Below are 20,299 nucleotides of genomic sequence, written 5' to 3'. Positions count from 1 at the left end.
CTTAGCTCAACTCCCATCTGCCTGGCAAAGATTTCACTTCATTATTACTACGACCTGTAGCACATCATTCAATATTGGATATTTTTCGCTGAAATTATTTTTTGAGGTAAATTATTGATACGAAAATTAGTTCCATGCAAAAATTAAGTACTTCACAGTATTCTGTTTTTGCTAACCATACACAAAAACACAATTAGAGGTTTTACACAAATGCATTTTTGAGACAGTGTGAAGCCGGGAATGGCATAACATAAACATGCATTAGGGGAATGTTATGGGAGCTTGATGCACGCAACATTTAAAGAAGGGAATAAGTGTATGCTGGAAATTGTGCATGTTGTTGGCATACTGTATAAATGATAAATTTATTTTATTTATTTCATTGGTGTTTGACGCTCAAGAACATTCCACTTTTACAGCATTATGGTGGGAGGAAACTGAGCAGAGTGAGGAGAAAACCCACAACCATGCACAAGTTGCTGGAAGACCTCCCATGTGCGGCCAGAGAGGAAGTTAGCATGAGCTAGACTTGATCTCTTAGCGACTGCATTGGCAAGAGGGGCCTGGGTCACACGGGAGCACTGGCGTGCTAACTCCCTAACTCCCTCAGACAAGAAGGCCAATCTTGTTTCAATGGTATTAAAAAAAGGATATGTGACATATGCAATGGCTGTAGGTTTGATGGGTTGCACAAACAGAAATTTAACATGCATGAAAAGAAGTACTTCCGAGTGATTATACTGAAATTTGAAACATGGTGCATGAATGGCAGGTGATGCCAGTAGGTGATGTACACATAGAATTAAGGGTGCAGTGCATGCTTCCAAGACGTAGCATATCACATAAATGACATACATTGGTCGCAGAAATGGATAGGCATTACGAGCAACCACATCATACACTGGGCCTACTGCGAACTAGCCAAGGATCTCGGCTGTGATCTTTTAATATAGGGTTATGCATAGATCACAGCCGAGGAGTCATCCAGGTTAAAACAGTGGTATGTAAAAATAGCCTAGCGTGGAGAAACTACGCTCAACAAAAATCCGTGCAAAATGTACCAATACATGTATTAACAGGGCAAAACTCCAATGAATTATGTTCACCAAGTCATCCTCTGTTCCTCTGCCAAGGTTTCCAATATTCTGTAGCCTTTACGGCCAGTAAATCCAAGATAATTCACAGTTGTGACTTACGCTCACATGCCGTGTTGACATTTTGACCTACTAAACCGTGTTATTGCTACCTGCCCACGCGCATTCGTGGTTGACCTTTCATTACGTCACTATGTTTTGAGCTGGCTGTCAGTTCTGACAGGCACAAAGCCATGTGACTGAGGAGATTCGAATTTGACAGAAGGCTATGGCACAAAATGACGGACCTCACAGTTTGTGCAAACTGCCAGATTAAAATCATTTTTTTTAGCAATGAAAAACGGGGGTTACCTTCGACATCCGTTCCATTCAAAATTGGGTACCATGGGCATTACAGTGCGTGAAGGCCTTGATAGTTTTTTGCCAAAGGATGTGGCAGGTACGTCAGAAAAGACAACACGTACCCTGACTGTTACCACTGGCTATTGAAAGCAACAGTTAGCAAGTCGTCAGAATTTCAATTTCCGGAAGGATGGATTGTGGGGGATACACCGAATTAAAAAGAATGACAACCAGTATTTTGTCAAGGCCAGGAACAGCCCCTACATGCAGAAAAGAAGAAAGTTGATATGGCATGTAAAACGAAAAAAAAAAAACACCTTATTTTTTATTACCGCTTGGTAAGGAGGGATATCCACTATTCAGGTGTGCATAAATTATATGGATAAAATCATACCTACCTCGGCCAAAATAAGTGGGAGGATGAAACAGTAACTTTTCTCAAACCCAGTTGGGAGAAGGCAAAATACACTTGTATTGGAAAGTATCGCCGTGATTCCATCCATCTGTGGTATTTTCAAAACATCTGGTATGTCATACTTCTGATAAACCCTCGAATAAATAGCTTACATTAACTCTTTATCCATGTTCTATCACGTGTTTGATTGAAGGCATAGATGACTTCTAGTATCAGTGTCAATTTCAAGGTATGATATCACGGAAAGGTTATCCACTGCTGCACATGTGTGCCTCACTAACCCAGATTTTAAAAACATGCCAGCGCGTGGCGACCTGTTGAACATAACCATATTTTCGACTTCGGCTAAGATTTACAGGAGAGTGGGGATGTAAAGGCGAGTAGCAGCTGTGGCAAGATGTGCGTAAATATTTTATCTTTCAGAATAGCCATGCTTTATGTGTATTCAGGACAAATCTAAAACGCATGCATTTGAATTGAACATGGTTGTAGCTCTATGTAAGCAATATTCTGAAATCGAGCGAAGACAACTCTCGGGCTAAGGATGGCCAGCGGTCCAGTATATATAAGCCACTCTTAGACCGAGGTCTCGGGTTAACTGTGGACAACACCAGTGTGTTGAGGACAGCACAATGAGAACCAAAGAGTTCGGGGAAAGTAAATGCTTACATATATTTCTGCACAAACTTAGCCACATAGAGCTACCACCAACCTTACGTTTGCAACTACTAAGTTGGACTTAGGCCTACGTGATGCACTAACATCGCTAAAATAAAGAGCACAACAACAACTTTGACAGTTTGCGCTGTTGTAACTAGCCTACATTGTGCACTGCTGAACTCAAATGGCACAGAATGGCAAGCGTAATTCACAGATTGGCGAGCACTGTTTGGATTAACTATGGCGCGTATAAATTTTTACTTAAAAAATAGTAAAAATAAGTGAGCTTACATCAGCTGTGGTAGCAACACGTTCCATTGAACTGAAGTTAAATGAGCCACTGATCGACCCGAGCGCCTGCGTAAGAACTGCTGTGATTGGACGAAATAGCCAGGTTTATAAGATACGATCTGATTGAGTCCAACAATTTGCGGTCAAGCCATGGTGATATTTATATAGGCCTATATCCAACAGTACTCGTCAGCCTACATCCACGAGGGGAACGAAAGTACATTCACCAGGAGAACGGACATCCATCAGGAGGACAGTGTAGTGCGCATGACCACACATATGGCGCGAAATGCAAAGTAGTGGGATATAGCTACACATTTGTGTTCACTAAAAAGACATACGGATTATATCACTGCATATCTCATACCATTAACTTCAGTTTTACTTACTACAGCGCTTCTCCAAATTATCAAACTATCGCCGACAGATGATGAATAAGACAAGGTATCGTATAAATTATCGGTATAAATTATCGAACTATCGCCGACAGATGATGAATAAGACAAGGTATTCTATATCATGGGGATCCTCCAGACCCGTTTTCCCGAAATGGGGTTCATAGGCCTATAGGACTATACAATATACAGGTACTTGGTACAACACTACAACATCCACGAGGAGGACGGTGGCTAATTTACCTTCCTACTGGAATAGGGTACAACATCCACGAGGAGGACGATGGCTAATTTACCTCCTTGTAGGTATAAGGTACAACATCAACGAGGAGGACGGTTGCTAGTTTACCTTCCTGCAGGTATCAAGTACAACTTCCATGAGGAGGACGGTGGCCAATTTACCTTCCTGCAGGTATAAGGTACAACATCCATGAGGAGGACGGTGGCTAATTTTCCTTCCTGCAGGTATAAGGTACAACATCCATGAGGACGACGGTGGCTAATTTACCTTCCTACTGGTATAAAGTACAACATCCACGAGGGGGACGGTGGCTGATTTAACTTCCTACTGGTAAAAGGCACAACATACACGAGGAGGACGGTGGCTAATTTACCTTCCTGCAGGTATCAGGTACAGCATCCATATGCCTCGTCGTCATATGACTGAAAAATTGTTCAGTACAACGTTAAACCCCAAGCACTCACTGACTCAATCCGCGTGTAGTAATATTTATTTATTTATTTGATTGGTGTTTTACGCCGTATTCAATAATATTTAACTTATACGACAGCATTATGGTGGGAGGAAACCGGGCAAAGCCCGGGGGAAACCCACGACCATCCGCACGTTGCTGACAGACCCACGTACTGCCGGAGAGGAAGCCAGCATGAGCTGGACTTAAACTCACAGCGACCCCGCATTGGTGGGAGGCTTCTGGGTCATTGCGCTGCGCTACGTGTAGTAATAAGGTTATCCTTACTGTGGGAGCCCTTCGTGTAGCTCATATGATGCTATTTTGTCATCTTCTGCTCTACAGGGCACCTGTGTAACAAACATAAAAATGTCAAAAAATTCCTGCAATATGCAACCTTGTTCTTTGTCATCTGTTATATTGTGCATATTTTTCCTCACTACGAATTAGTTGGAAATGCTTTGCATGTGTTGTGGAGGTCTCAATTACAGTCAACGCATGTATGGAGGAAGGTTCCCTAATAAAATTATGAAATATATGAGAAAACTGAATTAGAGTTCCATACAGTAATGCGCAGGAAAGTAAGTGAACCATTGAATGTATACATACTTGTACTACTGCAGATTTACCGATCTTCCTCGTCTGTCTTGGTTTTTTAGGTAGATTGTGATGAAAAGGTAGAAACTTTAAATGACGAAAAGTGGAATGCAATGTTTCTTTTGGCATTGGCGATATTGGCGGATGGGGAGAAAATTTTTATAAATTATATTCATGCATGAGTTTATAAAGCAAGTATAGTTACCAGACAGGTATCGCAGATGAAATCGGTAGGGTTGCCGTCTTCATTGTCGTCCATATAGTCTGGGTGAAAACACTCTGCACAGGCTTTACATTGCCAATATGTCCTGAAGAGCAAACATCAATAATCAGCTCCATAACTGTGAATATCCTCTCACTTCACCAACGATATCTGTTTTGCTTAAAGAATTGATATCTCAGTAATCAGTGTAATAAAATTCATTCAGAATGGAATGTTGCCGAACAACAATGGCTAGCCGTAAAAAAGTTAGGAATATTTATAAGAATATCCCATAATTTACACCACATACCTTCCATTGTATGCTTTCTTGCAGGTACATAGTCGTCCATTTTCCCCAAATCAAAGCTTTCCTGGGGATTGGTGTTTCTATAAACAGACACATAGATATGGTCATTAAAATATAATACATAATGAACGTTGTCATGCACCTTGCTTTTTAATATCCAATTTATTTCACTTTTACCATATATATAAATACACAAAATAATCATGAATAAAGGCTTTGACAAACTAAAGGTAATTTGTTTGCAGGAAATCATGCCCTTTAGGGGCTTGTTTTAAAAGATGGTGTATCTTATGCCAGACGTAAGTGTCCACACCTCACATTATGTCAAGACGGTTTTTAGCAGTTTTAGCAATGACATGTTTTCTAGTGGAACTTACCGTGCAACTTGGGCAAACAAATATATCCCGAACACCAATGCATGCTGCATGATGGAACCGTCCTCCTCATGGATGTTGTACTTTATACCAGTAGGAAGGTAAATTAGCAACCGTCCTCCTCGTGGATATTATACCTTATACCTTCAGGAAAGTAAATTAGCCACCGTCCTCCTCGCGGATGTAGTACTTTATACCTGTAGGCAGGTATCTTAGCCACCGTCCTCCCCATGGATATTGTGCCTTATACCCGCAGGAAGGTATATTAGCCACCGTCCTCCTCGTGGATGTTGTACATGATACCTGCAGGAAGGTAAATTAGCCACCGTCCTCCTCGTGGGTGTTGTACTTTATACCAATAGGAAGGTAAACTAGCCACCGTCCTCCTCATGGATGTTGTACTTTATATCTATAGGGAGGTAAATTAGCCACCGTCCTCCTCGTGGATGTTGCGCTTTATACTTGTAGCAAGGTGACTCATTCACCGTCCTCCTCGTGGATGTTATACTTTATACCTATGGGGAGGTGAACTAGGCAAGGTTCTCCTCGTGGATCTTTAATATCTTTTATCCAGTTAGTGATGCAGGATTATTAGGTTATTAATTAGCTATGACACATTAGAGAAGGTCTACAGGGTTATAGTAATGTGTATGTTATCTGATATTAAGGGGTTTAAAATCTTGAGAATTTATCTGCTCGGATATAGGCGTATATAAATATATAGGCATATAGTCTCGTACCTTGCCCAGTTATTTGTAAACGAACACGTTACATATTCCGGTCTGCTCATGGATGTCCGCTCTCCTGGTGGACGTGCTGCTCATGGATGTAGTCTGCCCAGTGCTACGGTCAAGCCGCGGTCAAGCCAAGGTCAAGATCTCACTGATGCAATGAAAAGGTATGAAATGCATGGACTGCATATAGATGTTTTTGGAAGTCTGACAGAACAGCAAAAAACGATATTTTACACCAACTGGAAGACTCGAAGTCTTGGAAAAGCTGTACATCACAGAAGAAAATTTGAGAACATACCACAGAGTGAGTGAGTGAGTGAGTGCTTGGGGTTTAACGTCGTACTCAACAATTTTCCAGTCATATGACGACGAAGGAATCCTTAGGGTGCATGTACGTGAAATGTGCCTCCTTGTTGCAGGACGGATTTCCACCGCTCTTTTATTTAGTGTTGCATCACTGAGACGACTTACCGAAGGCAAGTAAGCCGCCCCGCCCGAGCCATTATACTGATACGGGTCAACCAGTCGTTGCACTATCCCCTTCATGCCGAACGCCAAGCGAGGAAGTTACAACTTCCTCTATTAAAGTCTTAGGTGTGACTCGATCAAGGATTGATCCTGGATCTACCGGTCCCGAAGCGGGCGCTCTACCAACTGTGCTATGCGGGCCGGTCCATACCGCAGACCTGCCTACCCTGCGTATTTTGGCGTATTTTATACACAAATGTTTTACCCAATACGCAAATACGCCAAACTGTAGAAATCCTACGCCAAAGTAAATCTAAACTACGCAACTGCCTCACTGCTATTGTAAGGGTATATTGAAGGGTAATGGTGACCCCTTTCCAGCTCATAATATAATAAATAATTGTCATTTGAATGACCGCACAGCACAGGCTTTAATAGGTACATGTGGCTTGGGTCACCATCCGTACCCTCTCGATCCTCTCTGAGAAGTAACTGTGTGGCCTGAGGTGGCCTGACCTGGTATAGAGAGTCTAGAATGGGGTTGTCGAAAGTCGTAATTTCTACTCACTGTCCAGCACTGGTCGAGAAATAATTTCGAGTACCCACGAGACCCTCTTCGATATGTTGACGTAAACGAGGTTAATCAGTTGACTTCAACAATGGCGACGAAAAGAAAAGCCCATGAGGAAGGAACTTCACCGGCAGGACACAACAAAGTAGTTTGTTACTCTCAGAAGTACCTGGCCAAGTATGCGGCAATCCCAGGCATAGGTCCGTCAGAGAAAGGAGAGCACTTTGCGTATTGCTCTTATTGCTCGATTAATATATCTATTCGACATGGCGGGAAGTTCGACGTAGCGAGACATGTTGCGAGTAAAGCCCATGTGGCTTCCAAGCAAGTGGCTAGGACGAGCAATTCCATAACCACATTTATGCCATCTCGAAGCTTACACGATGACACGGAAAGGGCTGTAATAAAATCCGAAGCTATGATGACTGAATATTTTGTGCAGATGAATCTTCCTCTGTCGTCTGCAGATGTATTTAATCGAATAGTGAAGACGATTTCCCTGACTCAAAGATTGCCAAAAAGTATGAATGTGGTCGTAGCAAAAGCACTGCCATTGTCAAAGAACTGTCGTATATGCAAAAGACTGATATCGTTGGCCGAATGAGATCTGGGCCATTCTCACTTGCAACAGATGGAAGTAATGACCAGCAGGACAAGCAGTTCCCTATGGTGGTAACAACGTGCAGTGAACAAGGAATCCACACCGATTTATTGGGCGTTCCACTCCTGAACAAAATGTCGGCTACAGGTAATTCATATTTTTCCACAATTCATGTCTTTTCAGTTTTGATAACAAGAACAAAAACGTTCTTGTTCATTCCGTTAATTTTCCATGTATTTAACACCCCCCCCCCCAACATTAACTCTGTTCTGTTGTATTTAAGCTGTTATACATCATGCTTATCATTATCTGTTTCAATGTTTTTCTAACAAATTCCTCATGTTGATTTACAGATGTGTTTGTTGCTTTTTAATAGCCTTTAGGCCTATTTGAATTTAAGTAAGTAAAATTAAATTTTGAATGTTCCTTTAATAATGTACAGAAGGGCTGTCGGCATTCTGTTCGGCTGTTAAACAGAATTAATCTGGTCATAGTCATATAGGTGGAATAATTTGTCAATGAGACAATATTAAACAATATACACCATTAAATAAACAGTCATTAATACGTTTGCCTGCTGAATGATTGTATATCAATGCGTTTGCTAAACTTTGTTTAAAGTTATCAAATAACAAAACACAGTAAACCTGGTGATGTTTATTTTGTTGGCTGCTTGAAAATCATTAAGTACATGTCATGTTTTCTTTTATAATTTCTAGGAGAGAACATATTTAAACTGCTTGACTCAGTGTTGAGAAGTAGGAACATTCCATGGAGTAACTGCCTTGCCTTTGGCACAGACAATGCCAATGTTATGGTGGGTTGTAGGAAGGGGGTGTACGCCTTCATCTTGGGACAGGAACCATCGATATACTTATCAGGATGTCCATGCCACCTCTTACATCATGCAGCAGAGAAGGCTGCCTCCTGTTTTCCGTTTTCCATTGACAACATCTTGGTTGATACTTACTATTATTTGGACAAATCTAGTAAGCGGCAAACTGAATTGGATTCTTTGCAAACACTATACGAGGTGAATCATCGTGAGATTATAAAACATGTTCCAACCCGCTGGCTTTCTATTGCCGGATGCTTGGATCGGATTCTAGAGAATTGGGATGCATTAAAGGTTTATTTTGTTACTGAGAAGACAAATCTTGCTGGACAGTCGACCACCTATAAACAGGCCAAAGTTAACAACCTTGAAACATTTTATAGATCTCCAACCAATAGACTCTATTGTATCTTCCTGAAGTTTGCCCTCCTGGCTTTTGACAAGCTCAATACCACCCTGCAGACAGAAAAGCCTTTAATTCATAAACTGAGAAGACTGCTAAACAAATTAATGAGAGACCTCTTGGTTAGATTTGTAGTGCCAAAAGCACTGCACGGGAAGCCAATGACTAAAGTCCAGTTTAATGATATTGCAAACCATAAGAAAAATGATGATATCATCATAGGGGAAGAAGCAAGAAACTTCCTAGCTAATGCTGAAACTAACAGGCTAAGGGGAAGCAGAGTAGAGGAATTTTTTGAGAATGCCAAACAGTTCTACATTAAGGCTTGTGACTACATCTGTAAGAAACTACCATTAAATGATGAGCTGCTCAAAAAGGCTGAGGTAGCTGATGTAGAGCTTAGGGTGCACAACTGCAGTGGTGATCTACAGTACTTCTTGGACAGATTCCCCAGTTTGATGCCACCTGGTAGGTGTTATATTTGTCTTTTGGTTTCAAGCCTTCTAATTGTCCTCAAGAAATGAATTTTCTTGATGTTTGTCTAATAATGAGTGTCTTTCAATCTGACACCACCATGGCATGTTGTCTCCAACTGTACTAAATGCTTATGTTTTTGATGCAGTTGTTTGTGTGTTTGTTACATGACCTTTTACAGGGCTTTACATAGATAGAAAAAGTACTGTACTTACATGTACAAGTATGTAATGAATGCAACTCCGTGTTCAGTACTGTAATTAAAATATATTGCAACTGTAATACACTCATTGATTAAATTTATTGTACATATATATATATTTCAATTTGGAATCCATATTGTTGTTCAGCACTTCTTTTTTTTAAATAAAGATTGTCTATTTACTTATAATTTGCATGCATTCTGAGAATAAATGTAGAAACTATTTTTTTTTCAACAAATTGTTTATTACACAGATACAACCAAGGACCAGGTCAATTCCAGGCTGAAGACTTCTCTGAACACTGTGGCATTGTTGGTCGGGATGACGATGAGGCCTGGGTAGCCATATCACCCTTGAAGGATGCAGCTGGAGTGGCACTCTTCCCAAACCTGCACCGGGTTATGTTGGCAATTCTGTCCATACCGCACAGCAATGCCCAATATGAGCGTATTTTTTCCTGCGTCAGGAAAAACAAGACTGACCAGAGAATATCGATGGGGGCTGATACATTAGAAGCACTAATGGTGTTGAAATCGAAGAGAACACAGGTCCAAGAAAGACAGTATTCAGATGAACAGCTTAAACAACTAAAATCTGCATACTATGAACAGTTAAAACCCTGTACTTCATCTACTGTTACTAAATGAAAGCCATTTAAAGGAGGACTTCTCACATGTTGAATGCTAAAGCAATGTCTTTATTTCAAAGTCTGTCTTCATTTAACCTTTTTTTTCTGAAAACGGATTGCACACGTTGTTACGGCATCTGTTCCATACATTCTCTCAATTCTGATGATGTGTTGGATTCAGAGATTTCTGTGCGTAATGTGTTGGAATAAATTGTTGGGGCAACAGTTCTTATTTGTTTAGTACTTGATTTTTATTGGGACAATGATCTCATCTTCATTTTGCCATGACTAGAGCGGGTTCAAGCCGTGATGACAGACTTAATCAGTAGGAGGTATTGGGCAAGCTCATCGTTGAGGCAGCACCTGGTTAAACATATCAAATAGCTGTGGAAATTTTTGTGCTATGGAGACAATCTGATAACCTGAAGACGAAATGTCACCCTATGGGTTCAAATCTGTCCCTTGTTAATAGTTCAATATAATACACCTATTGATAAGAAAATCCACATAACAGTTAGAAAATCCACAAAATAAAAAACGAAAATCCACATAATAATCAGAAAATACTCCAAAAAATGATTTGTCCTACTCAGTCATTTATAAGAGGGTAGACAGGTCTGATACCACCAACATACAAGCCTATTGGAAGGTACAAGTAGCAGAATTTATCTGGGCCTAAGGCTGTACATTTCAACGTTCAGTCACTGTTCATTTCAGTTTTCAGTTGGCCTAACTGTTACATGTATACCATACATTAACAAAAACAATTGAAATAAATGAATTCATCAGTATTCGCAAAAATACACCTAGCCTCTGAACTGTTTAAAATGCCAGCAAATTCATTTGCAGAAGTAAGCTTAGTCGCTCCGTGGATTAGTCTAGCTAGGACTATAAGTCCTCCTGCAGGCGTTGTTGTTGTTTCGCTTCGACATTTGTAAAGTCTTGTTAACGATAGTTTCCAACAGCTTATTGACCTTTAGGTATTAGGTATACATTCCAGGGCTGAAGAGCAGAATGTTCTCTTTTCCACCTCTCCAGACAGTGGCTTAATTGCTACAGAATCACGGCGTGCCATTGTAGAGGGCGCTGCTGGTTCAAGGTTAACAAAGTGGCTTTGTTACCTACTCCCAGAATACGGTCAGTAACAGAGTAGTTTGTTAGTTTTAACAAATAGTTTGCTAAAAGATGGGTTAACAAAGTAAACTGTGTTAAAACTGAACAAAGTAGTATTTTCTGTCTGTGACATTTTGTCTGTGTCACATGGTTTACAAGGTGACATGACATAACCTATTGACTACTATCAACGGAAAAATCCTCCAAGTGTGTCTGCAGCTATACAGCGAATATTGTCAGCGTGTTTCACCTGCGATTAAGTTCGTTCCTACAAGCGCAAAATCTGCCTAGTGTGTCGCCGGCTTTAGGCAAAAATGACGGGTAGTCTGCTCTCACTCTGTGGCAAAAGTATTGTTATGGGCGTGAGTTAATGGTCTACGCCTGTTGACATTAAAAACACCAAAAGAAAAGAAAACTGCGACCTTAGTTCATGGAACGGTATACAACGACATGGTTAGATGGGACACATCGTACTGAAAAGAAAAGTAACTTTCCACTATGCGCAATCTCCATTTGACGGATGCAGCGACACGGTCAAATTTCCGCTGTGTACCAGTGTGTACAAGCCAAAAGGTGGTATACACTCAACACTAAATACACTGTAACTCTCCACTGTGGTGTACGCAGTCTTACAGGCACTTCCAGCTAAAGTATTTAGTAAAGTGGAAGTAGCATCTACATGTGCACTTTCTGTACCACTACATGTGCACATGTACGCTTCCTGTACCACTCCATGTGCGCTTTCTGTGCCACAACGTGCGCTTTCTGTACCACTATATGTGCGCTTTCTGTACCACTACATGTGCGCTTTCTGTACCACCCCATGTAATCTGTATATGTCAAGTCATATTCTAACTATCCATGTAAATGATTAAATAGTAGCAAAATGCATGCCCCCCCCCCCCGCCAACACCATGGGTTTAAGAGAATTAGTAAAAAAATGCAATGATGTTAACTGCAATTCATTAGATATCAAAAGTCAAGAAATACTCACAATGCTGTCATCACATTTACCTTACAATAACACTAATTTCCCACAAATATTAGCCCATCGGTTGCAATAGTGTAAATTAGATCACGAAGCCTGCTTGCGAGGGGCCCGAAGTATAGAGAACAGCACTTGAAAAACTTGCAAAAAAATGGTCTAGACAAGGGAAGATAGAAACTTCAGTACTTGATACTTGCCTTACTTTCTTAGTTCTTTGCTGGTTTGTGTTAAACGTCGTTTTGGAGATGGGCTTTGCCATTATTGACCCTGAACGTCTATTTTGGTTGACAACCGGTATATGAATGTCATTTTCCACGCATAGACTATATCTGATGATGTCCATAGATGTGTAACGAATGCTTCCAAGTACAGTCAGTTTAGCGTTGTGGTTTTGTGGCGCGTTCCACTTCAGTGGATTTTGGCATTTTAGTTTGTCTAACAGACTAGGTCAGGTTGACTCGTCAACTGGCTTATAGGTAGTCACCATCGGTTTGTTTTTTTACAGTCTCCGGACACCATGGACGCACTGAGTGCCCTGCTCTGTCTGCTTTTGGTGTTGATCACTCTCTACTGGGCCTTGATTGGTAGATCCAAGAGCCACAATCTCCCACCTGGGCCAAAGGGCTGGCCTCTCTTCGGCAGCATCTTCCAGATTTCAGCAACGGACTCCCACAAGGATTTCCTCAAACTATCGGAACAATACGGCGACGTTATCGCTGTGAACATGGCCGGAAATCCGGTGGTAGTGCTGAACAGCGCAGACGCCATCAGAGAAGCCTTCTTCAGCACCACCACCAGAGACGTCTTTGCAGGACGTCCTAGAAGTTTTTACGCCAAGTATTCCGATCGGGGGCCATCACTTTTGTTCACGGGATTCTGTAAAGAAATGATGCAACAGAGGAAGATTTACATGAAGACGCTGAAGATGTACGGGGAGGAAGGTATGGTACTGGAGAATATAATTAGGGATGAAATTCAAATCGTCGTGAAGAAGATCAGAGAGCGTAGAGGACAGCCAATAGACATCGGCGCATTGGTGATACCCGCCTTGGCCAACATTATACTTACTGTGGTAAGTCAGTGAAGCATATCCAATCGTAAGTAAGCAAAATTTGAGAATGTGACAGTAGACTGCGAAAGTAAAGTTAATAAATAGAGAAGAGCAATTATTCTTGTTTAAGGATAAATATGATGGTGTATCAGATGTATAAATATCAGATGAAACAAAAGATAACAGAGAAAAATATTCAACCAAGTATGGTAAAGGGCACAGTAGGCCATTGGATTTGACTTGATTTGATTGGTGTTTTAATGGTTAATGGTTTTTTAATGGCTTTTTCTCATGGCTTTTTCCTATGGCTGTAATCTTTGAGTTGTATTGTAATTAACGAAGAGGCTGTGGACAAAAGCAGAACAAATGCTCTTTGAACAATGAGACGGTTTGTGCGAATCCACTTAATCTGTCTGTGTCAGATGCGGCTTTAAGTCAGGCTGTTTCTCAGGTACTTGGCGTTATAAAGTCTTGGTACCACTGTCCACTATACTCAATTTCCGTCATAGCCGTCGTATGAGTAAAATATTCCTCACAACGGCGTAATACTCCAATAAAGAAAATACTCATCACAGTGAAATGCACGGTTCTGCTTTTAAAAGTCAATTTTTTAATAAATTCTACTGGAATGACAGGTTATGGCCTGGACACTGTTGTTACTATATCGTGGCCAGTTATTCTATTTGTGTATATTGGCTACAAAAATCGACCAGAATGGCTAGAGGAAAGCTGGGAAGATCTGGTAAAGCGTTATATAATAATGACGATGCTGGCTGGAGAAAAACCGGAAAGATCTGGTAAAGTGTTATTCGATAACAAAGAGGCTGGTTGGAGGAAAAGCGGAAAGATCTGGTAAAGTGTTTTACGATAACGACCAGACTAGGTAGAGGAAAAGCGGAAAGATCTGGTAAATTGTTATACATGTACGATAACGACCAGGCTGGTTGGAGGAAAATGGAAAAGATCTGGTAAAGTGTTATACGATAACGAGCAGGCTGGTTGAAGGAAAACCGGAAAGATCTGGTGAATTGTTACACGATAAGGCGGACTGTAGAAAAACCGGAAAGATCTGGTGAATTGTTACACGATAACGACCAGGCTGGCTGGAGGAAACCGGAAAGATCTGGTAAAGTGTTATAGGATAATGACCAGGCTGGCTGGAGAAAAACCAGAATGATCTGGTTAAGTGTTATACGATAACGACCAGGCTGGCTGGGGGAAACCAGAAAGATCTGGTAAAGTGTTATAGGATAACGACCAGGCTGGCTGGAGAAAAACCGGAATGATCTGGTTAAGTGTTATACGATAACGAGCAGGCTGATTGGAGGAAAACCGGAAAGATCTGGTAAAGTGTTACACGATAAAAAATCAGGCTAGTTGGAGGAAACCGGGAAGATCTGGTAAAGTGCTACACGATAACGACCAGGCTGGCTGAAGAAAAACCGGAAAGATCTGGTGAACTGTTACAAGATAAGAACCATTCTGGCTGGAGGAAAACCGGAAAGATCTGGTAAAGTGTCATACGATAACGGCCAAGCTGGTGGGAGGAAAACCGGAAAGATCTGTTAAATTGTTATATGATAACGACCAGGCTGACTGGAGGAAAATCGGAAAGATCTGGTAACTGTTACAGGATAATTACCAGGCTAGCTGGAGAAAAACCGGAAAGATCGGGTGAAAACCATCAGTGGTATATCGCTGACGTTTTGGGCCACAGAGAAAAGAATTATTGATTGTCAATCGAGTTCGAATTTATTCATAAGTTTATTGTATATCCATCTCTTTATTTCAAATGGCAATTTAAAATGTTTTGGCTCTATTGTTTTTTATTCTTCAGATGAGTGGCAAAAGTTTTGAATATGACGATCCTGCGTTGCTGGCCACCTTGGAGTTTGAGCTGTACAATGTCCAAATGTTAACTGGTCACATCGCCACAATCATGTCGGCGTTCCCCTTTCTCAGGCACATTCCGCTGGGATACGGCAAACTTTTCAAGGGACATCGGCGAAGCTACGATACACTCGTTTATTATTTTGTGACTTTAGCCAAAGTAAGTCTCATCTGATTAGGTTAGGCATACCGATATGAAGTTTGTAAACATGGAAACATAAATGTTAAAAAAAAAACAGAAAAAAGTTTTATATTAACCTGTATGGTTAGACACACAAAGAGCGTAACTGAACAAGATGCCTAAACAAAAATATTTCTCATACAAACATATAACAAAGCAGTGCTTAAATGCGTATGGTGCTCATACAGCCAGGATTGTTTTATAAGTATTATATACATACGTGTAAAGATTGATCATACTCACAAAATCACGATGCATATGCAAAAATATGGCATATATAGGCCTATGCATAATTCTTATACATGCAAAAGGTTATATATACATGGGCATGTACATGGCGCGCATGTACGTGTATATGTTAATGAAGTGGTCAAACGTTTAATGTCCAGGCTCAGTTGTTCGAAGGTGTATTCGGAGTTAATCTAGGTATAAATTGTAATATCAGCCTCATCCCCGTACAAATTAAATTTTAAAGCTGTCATGTTTGCTCTGCCCGGTTTCCTAACAAACTGCTGGTTTCCCCAAGGCTCTGTTCGGTTTCCTCCCATCATAATGCTGGTTTCCCCCAAGCTCCACCCAGCTTCCCCTCCACCATTATGCTGGCTGCCAGTGGTAAAGTTAAATGTTCTTGCCTAAACGCCAATCAGATAAATTAATTAAAGAACAATGCAGAATATTAATTTCACAAGGTTCAATTTTTTAAACTTTTTTCTCACAAGAACTGTTCTAAGTTACGACGTGACAAGATGACAAGATGATTTACAAGAAAGCTTTCGACAAATTGACTTTCCGAGAGAAACTTTCGTCAACTTTCTTGACACAGTGTATATTCACACAACATGTACATTCCTTTTAGGAGGCGTTTGACCCCGCGACCTCGCGTGGGCTAGTGGCTGATCTTTTTCGACTACAATCTGAATACCCATGGATCACAGATGACAAGATAAAAGGAGCATTGCGTGACTGTGTTGGTGCAGGTAGGCTGAATTTCTCCCAAAACCGAAACGCCCTAAAATAACAGGCGTGTAAATAGGATTTGCATGAACAGCTAGAATAAAACCCTAGCAGATGAAAACTGACTAGCTATTTACTAGTTATCACACTGAGTTTCTTCTCCGTGCTTTAGTCTTGTATATTGTTGAAGAAAAGATAAAATCCCAGTCACAAATGTATTTATCGGTATAGGAGTAAGTGTTTATTTTATTCTAAACAAAATGTTAATCTCTTGGAGCAGGAATTGGAACGACTCGGGGCACGATTTTAGCTTTTTTCCTCGTTATCCTTCACAAACCGGTAGTGATGTCAAAAATACAGAGCGAGATCTCCTCTGTGATTGGTCGATGCAGAGCGCCGTGTGTGGCCGACCGAGTGAAGATGCCGTACACCGAGGCTGTCGTCATGGAGTTGCTGAGATACATCTCTCACGTGCCAATGGGAGCCCCGCACAGCACCGTGGATGACGTCACGTTCCGCGGCTATGTCATTCCCGCCAAAACCACGGTATGCCATTCCATAAATAAATAGAATTTTTATACATCCGCCCGACGAGATGACATGCACACGAGGCAGAGCAAAGATTTCAACAATGCAACATTTGCTAGTGGTTCGCACATTTAAACGAATTATTACGAAAGTCTAGTGAAACCAACGCGATCTCCCTTTTTATCGATAATGTTCTATAAGTATTGGTAATTCCCAGTGATCTGTACGGCAGAAGTTAAGTTATTTGGTGGACCGCATAATTACAACACGAATACCGTGTCTGACATTTCAAGTTTGCTGATTATCTGCCGTCCTCTAAACAACAATGGAGGGTGGGGGTGGGTAACTGACTAAAAAATTAGTCTTTTTAAATACAGTGACTTGAGTGAGTTGACGGTCAAAGGGAAAACCCGGATAAAACATTCGATTGTCAGCAGACATCTGAAAGTCTCAGTTATCTGGAGGACATGTAAAATAACAGCACATTTTTTTCGCCGTCGGTGGTATGTCCCTTTGATAAGAATGATATAGAATACACAGCTTACACGCCAGAATGTTTAGACTGCAAATGCTAAATATTTCGAATATTTAAAATCGGCAAAATTTATATAATAAAATACACAGAGACGTAATATTTCTCCTTATATATACATTAATATTTTTGGTGGACATGCGTTAATTTTCCTTAAATACATTCAGAAAAGTTTACATGTGGTAGTAACAAAGATAGCCTGTGGTACAAACAGTGATAACCTGTGGTATAAACAGTGATGACCTGTGGTATAAACAGTGATGACCTGTGGTATAAACAATGATTTCAATTACCTTTTCTGTGTTATACACATTACTAGAGAGAAAAAAATGAGCTACTTCTACAATATAAATATGTATACATTAACTACTATTTTGTGCATACACATTCTTCAGCCTTTTTGGCATGTTTGCATGGTTTTTATTCAAGCATACTCCGGAGGCATTATACTGTGTTGACTAATTATATTATACTTTTTGTGAAGCCCTGAAACTTGACAATCCGTCCAATGTAGTTATAGTTCTAAAATCAGATTGCACTGAAAGATGCTCTATCATACGCGAAAAAGTTTAGGAATTAAAATAATATAATTCTGATCACGACACCTTAGGTCCCACATTTTTCACTTCCCCTCTCCCATAGGTGTTGACGAATCTATGGGCGGTCCACCACGATGACCGGATATGGGAAGAACCCTGGGAGTTTCTACCGGAAAGATTCCTAGATGAGGAGGGTAACGTAGTTCCACCGGAACACAAGAACAGACGCAAGTGAGTTCTTTAGTCACGTGTAGTAGTAAGAGGATAAGCGAAATAACAGATCCGAATGCGCATCAGCACACATGCATCGAAACAGAACACAGATTCAAGTCAAGCTACAGGTGTATAACATGTTTGACTGTCTTTTGACAATGTTTCTTTGTGTCTCTGTTTCCTAGCTTCCTTTAATGAATGAGTGAATGCTTGAGGTTTAACGTCGTACTTAACCATATTTTCAGTCATATGACTCATATGACATATATAAGAAGTCATTACGGTATGTGTACATATGTTGTGTCTTCTTGTGGCACGGCGAGTCCACGACGCCAAAATACCGCCGCCACTGAAGTATCATGCCGATGACATCAGCGGCCCTTCCTACAAAGCTGTCGCAACGCTGCCTCACGTACGTTTACCATGGTGACGTATCTCTTAACTGTATGTTGTCATGAAAACTACATCAGGCGCAGTTTGCGAATGCTTCGCAGAACGGGTGCCAGACGTGACACCTCAACCAGTCACATCATACCGACACCGTGCCAACCAATCCTGTTTCCTTGTTCTGACCTGTCAGTGCTGAGTGCCAAGCGAGACAGCAACAGGCACCATTTTTAAAGTCTTTGTTATGACCCGACAAAGCACACAGTAATATTAGACTCCCTGACTTGATGATTCCGCTGTAGCGTAGCTCCCTTGGGCGTAAAATGGTTTTAAACTTCAGTTTTCGTAAGTCCCCAGCGATCAACCCGGAAATTAAGTAGACTGTTGTGGTGACGTCAACGGTAATAGCTTTCAAAACAACTTTGTTATGGTGAGAACTCGATTTAGGGACGCTAAGTTGTTACTGCGTTCCCAATATGTTCTTTGATGACGTCATTTCCTAATGAGGCTATTAAGAAATATAAAATATGTCTTAAAAACTATTTTTCCCTATTTTTTTGGCATACCTATCCTCACTTCCCTTAAAACCATACTCCTCGTTTTATAGTACCTTTTCGTGTACCCTATAAGTTACGAGGTATGCCAGGTGCATGTATGTAGACAGCGGTGGTTTCCGCAGAGGTATGTCTGATCTCTTCCAGGCTCTGTGTGGTTTCCTCCAGGCTCTGTGTGGTTTCCTCTACCTATAAATTGGCCGTTGCCGTGTAAATATTCTTGATTTACCCCGACAAAATAAATAAATTGCTGTTTATAAATATAAATAATATAAATAATTGCCGTTTGTTTCACAACTCCATGATGTGATGTTTTTTGCAGTTGGCTGGTGTTTGGTACCGGAAGACGAGCCTGTCCAGGGGAATACTTTGGAAGGTCACGTGTCTTCCTCTTCATTACAACGCTTCTCCAACAATTCAACTTCCGACCCTGCGCAGAACACCCTCTGCCGTCACATGACCCACGTGGGTATACGACTGGCATAACACTTCATCCACCTCGGTATTATCTACTGGCTGATGACGCCCAGATGTGAAGAAGTCAGAGCAAAAGTATAATAAGTCAAGGCCCATTCATTCGTCTGATAAGAATTTGTGGACGTAAGATATGGAGATAAACCGGTTGGGAATCTAGTTCTGCACGTATTTTCTGATTTCACATTCTTCTCAGTGGAAGAACTTGATGACGAACAAATTAGACGGAGAATTTGGAACATTCATCAGTAAAACACCTAACAGTCCGAACTAATATACACTGCATTACGTTCGTAATTTCAGAAAAGGGCAAGTGGTAATAGGTACCTGATTCCAGTTATCAGGATACTATAAGTTATACCAGCGTGTTGGGTAGGTATACGGCCTAATATTTCGTCGAGATGATCAATATTTATCTTCGAGACGAAATATCAGGCCGTATACTCACGCAGCAGGCTGGTATAACTTATAGTATTCGTACTACAGTCCGTTTCTTTTCTTCTTAGCCAGTGGCAAGTAACAGCACAAGCTCTACACATTGATACGTTGAATGTCCATTTTATTACAAAGAAATTGCAGTTAAAATACTTTGTCCTATTCATAATGTTA

The 20,299-nt window shown here is 40.8% G+C and overlaps 2 protein-coding genes across 3 annotated transcripts; both read left to right on the top strand.

Moving 5' to 3' along the window:
- The first annotated feature begins 6,191 nt into the window (after positions 1–6,191).
- On the top strand, positions 6,192–19,995 carry LOC135476667 (cytochrome P450 2D4-like). 2 transcript variants are annotated; one of them, XM_064756770.1, is made up of 7 exons: positions 6,192–6,407; positions 12,893–13,459; positions 15,276–15,488; positions 16,366–16,486; positions 16,744–17,009; positions 18,166–18,293; positions 19,539–19,995. In XM_064756770.1, exons 2-7 carry the CDS (start codon positions 12,905–12,907, stop codon positions 19,750–19,752), a joined length of 1,497 nt encoding a protein of 498 aa, XP_064612840.1. In that variant the 5' UTR covers positions 6,192–6,407; positions 12,893–12,904; the 3' UTR covers positions 19,753–19,995. The 2 variants fall into 2 exon arrangements, with proteins under 2 accessions (XP_064612840.1, XP_064612841.1); XM_064756771.1 differs by having other exon boundaries at positions 6,193–6,267.
- On the top strand, positions 7,096–10,501 carry LOC135476774 (uncharacterized). The gene is made up of 3 exons (XM_064756904.1): positions 7,096–7,890; positions 8,463–9,449; positions 9,912–10,501. Exons 1-3 carry the CDS (start codon positions 7,716–7,718, stop codon positions 9,998–10,000), a joined length of 1,251 nt encoding a protein of 416 aa, XP_064612974.1. The 5' UTR covers positions 7,096–7,715; the 3' UTR covers positions 10,001–10,501.
- Positions 19,996–20,299: the final 304 nt, after the last annotated feature.

Source organism: Liolophura sinensis, chromosome 10 (assembly GCF_032854445.1).
Source record: "Liolophura sinensis isolate JHLJ2023 chromosome 10, CUHK_Ljap_v2, whole genome shotgun sequence".
Classification (NCBI taxonomy): Eukaryota; Metazoa; Mollusca; class Polyplacophora; order Chitonida; family Chitonidae; genus Liolophura; species Liolophura sinensis.
Note: the sequence above shows the minus strand (reverse complement) of the source record. Positions and strands in the feature narration are given on the sequence as shown.

Excerpts from the sequence above, each read along its gene's own strand:
- LOC135476774 (XM_064756904.1), top strand. The coding sequence starts at position 7,716 with ATGCAAAAGACTGATATCGTTGGCCGAATGAGATCTGGGCCATTCTCA. Across the intron at positions 7,891-8,462 it reads GAACAAAATGTCGGCTACAG|GAGAGAACATATTTAAACTG; the intron begins GTAATTCATATT and ends TATAATTTCTAG. Across the intron at positions 9,450-9,911 it reads CCCCAGTTTGATGCCACCTG|ATACAACCAAGGACCAGGTC; the intron begins GTAGGTGTTATA and ends TTTATTACACAG.
- LOC135476667 (XM_064756770.1), top strand. The coding sequence starts at position 12,905 with ATGGACGCACTGAGTGCCCTGCTCTGTCTGCTTTTGGTGTTGATCACT. Across the intron at positions 15,489-16,365 it reads ATTTTGTGACTTTAGCCAAA|GAGGCGTTTGACCCCGCGAC; the intron begins GTAAGTCTCATC and ends CATTCCTTTTAG. Across the intron at positions 16,487-16,743 it reads GCGTGACTGTGTTGGTGCAG|GAATTGGAACGACTCGGGGC; the intron begins GTAGGCTGAATT and ends CTCTTGGAGCAG.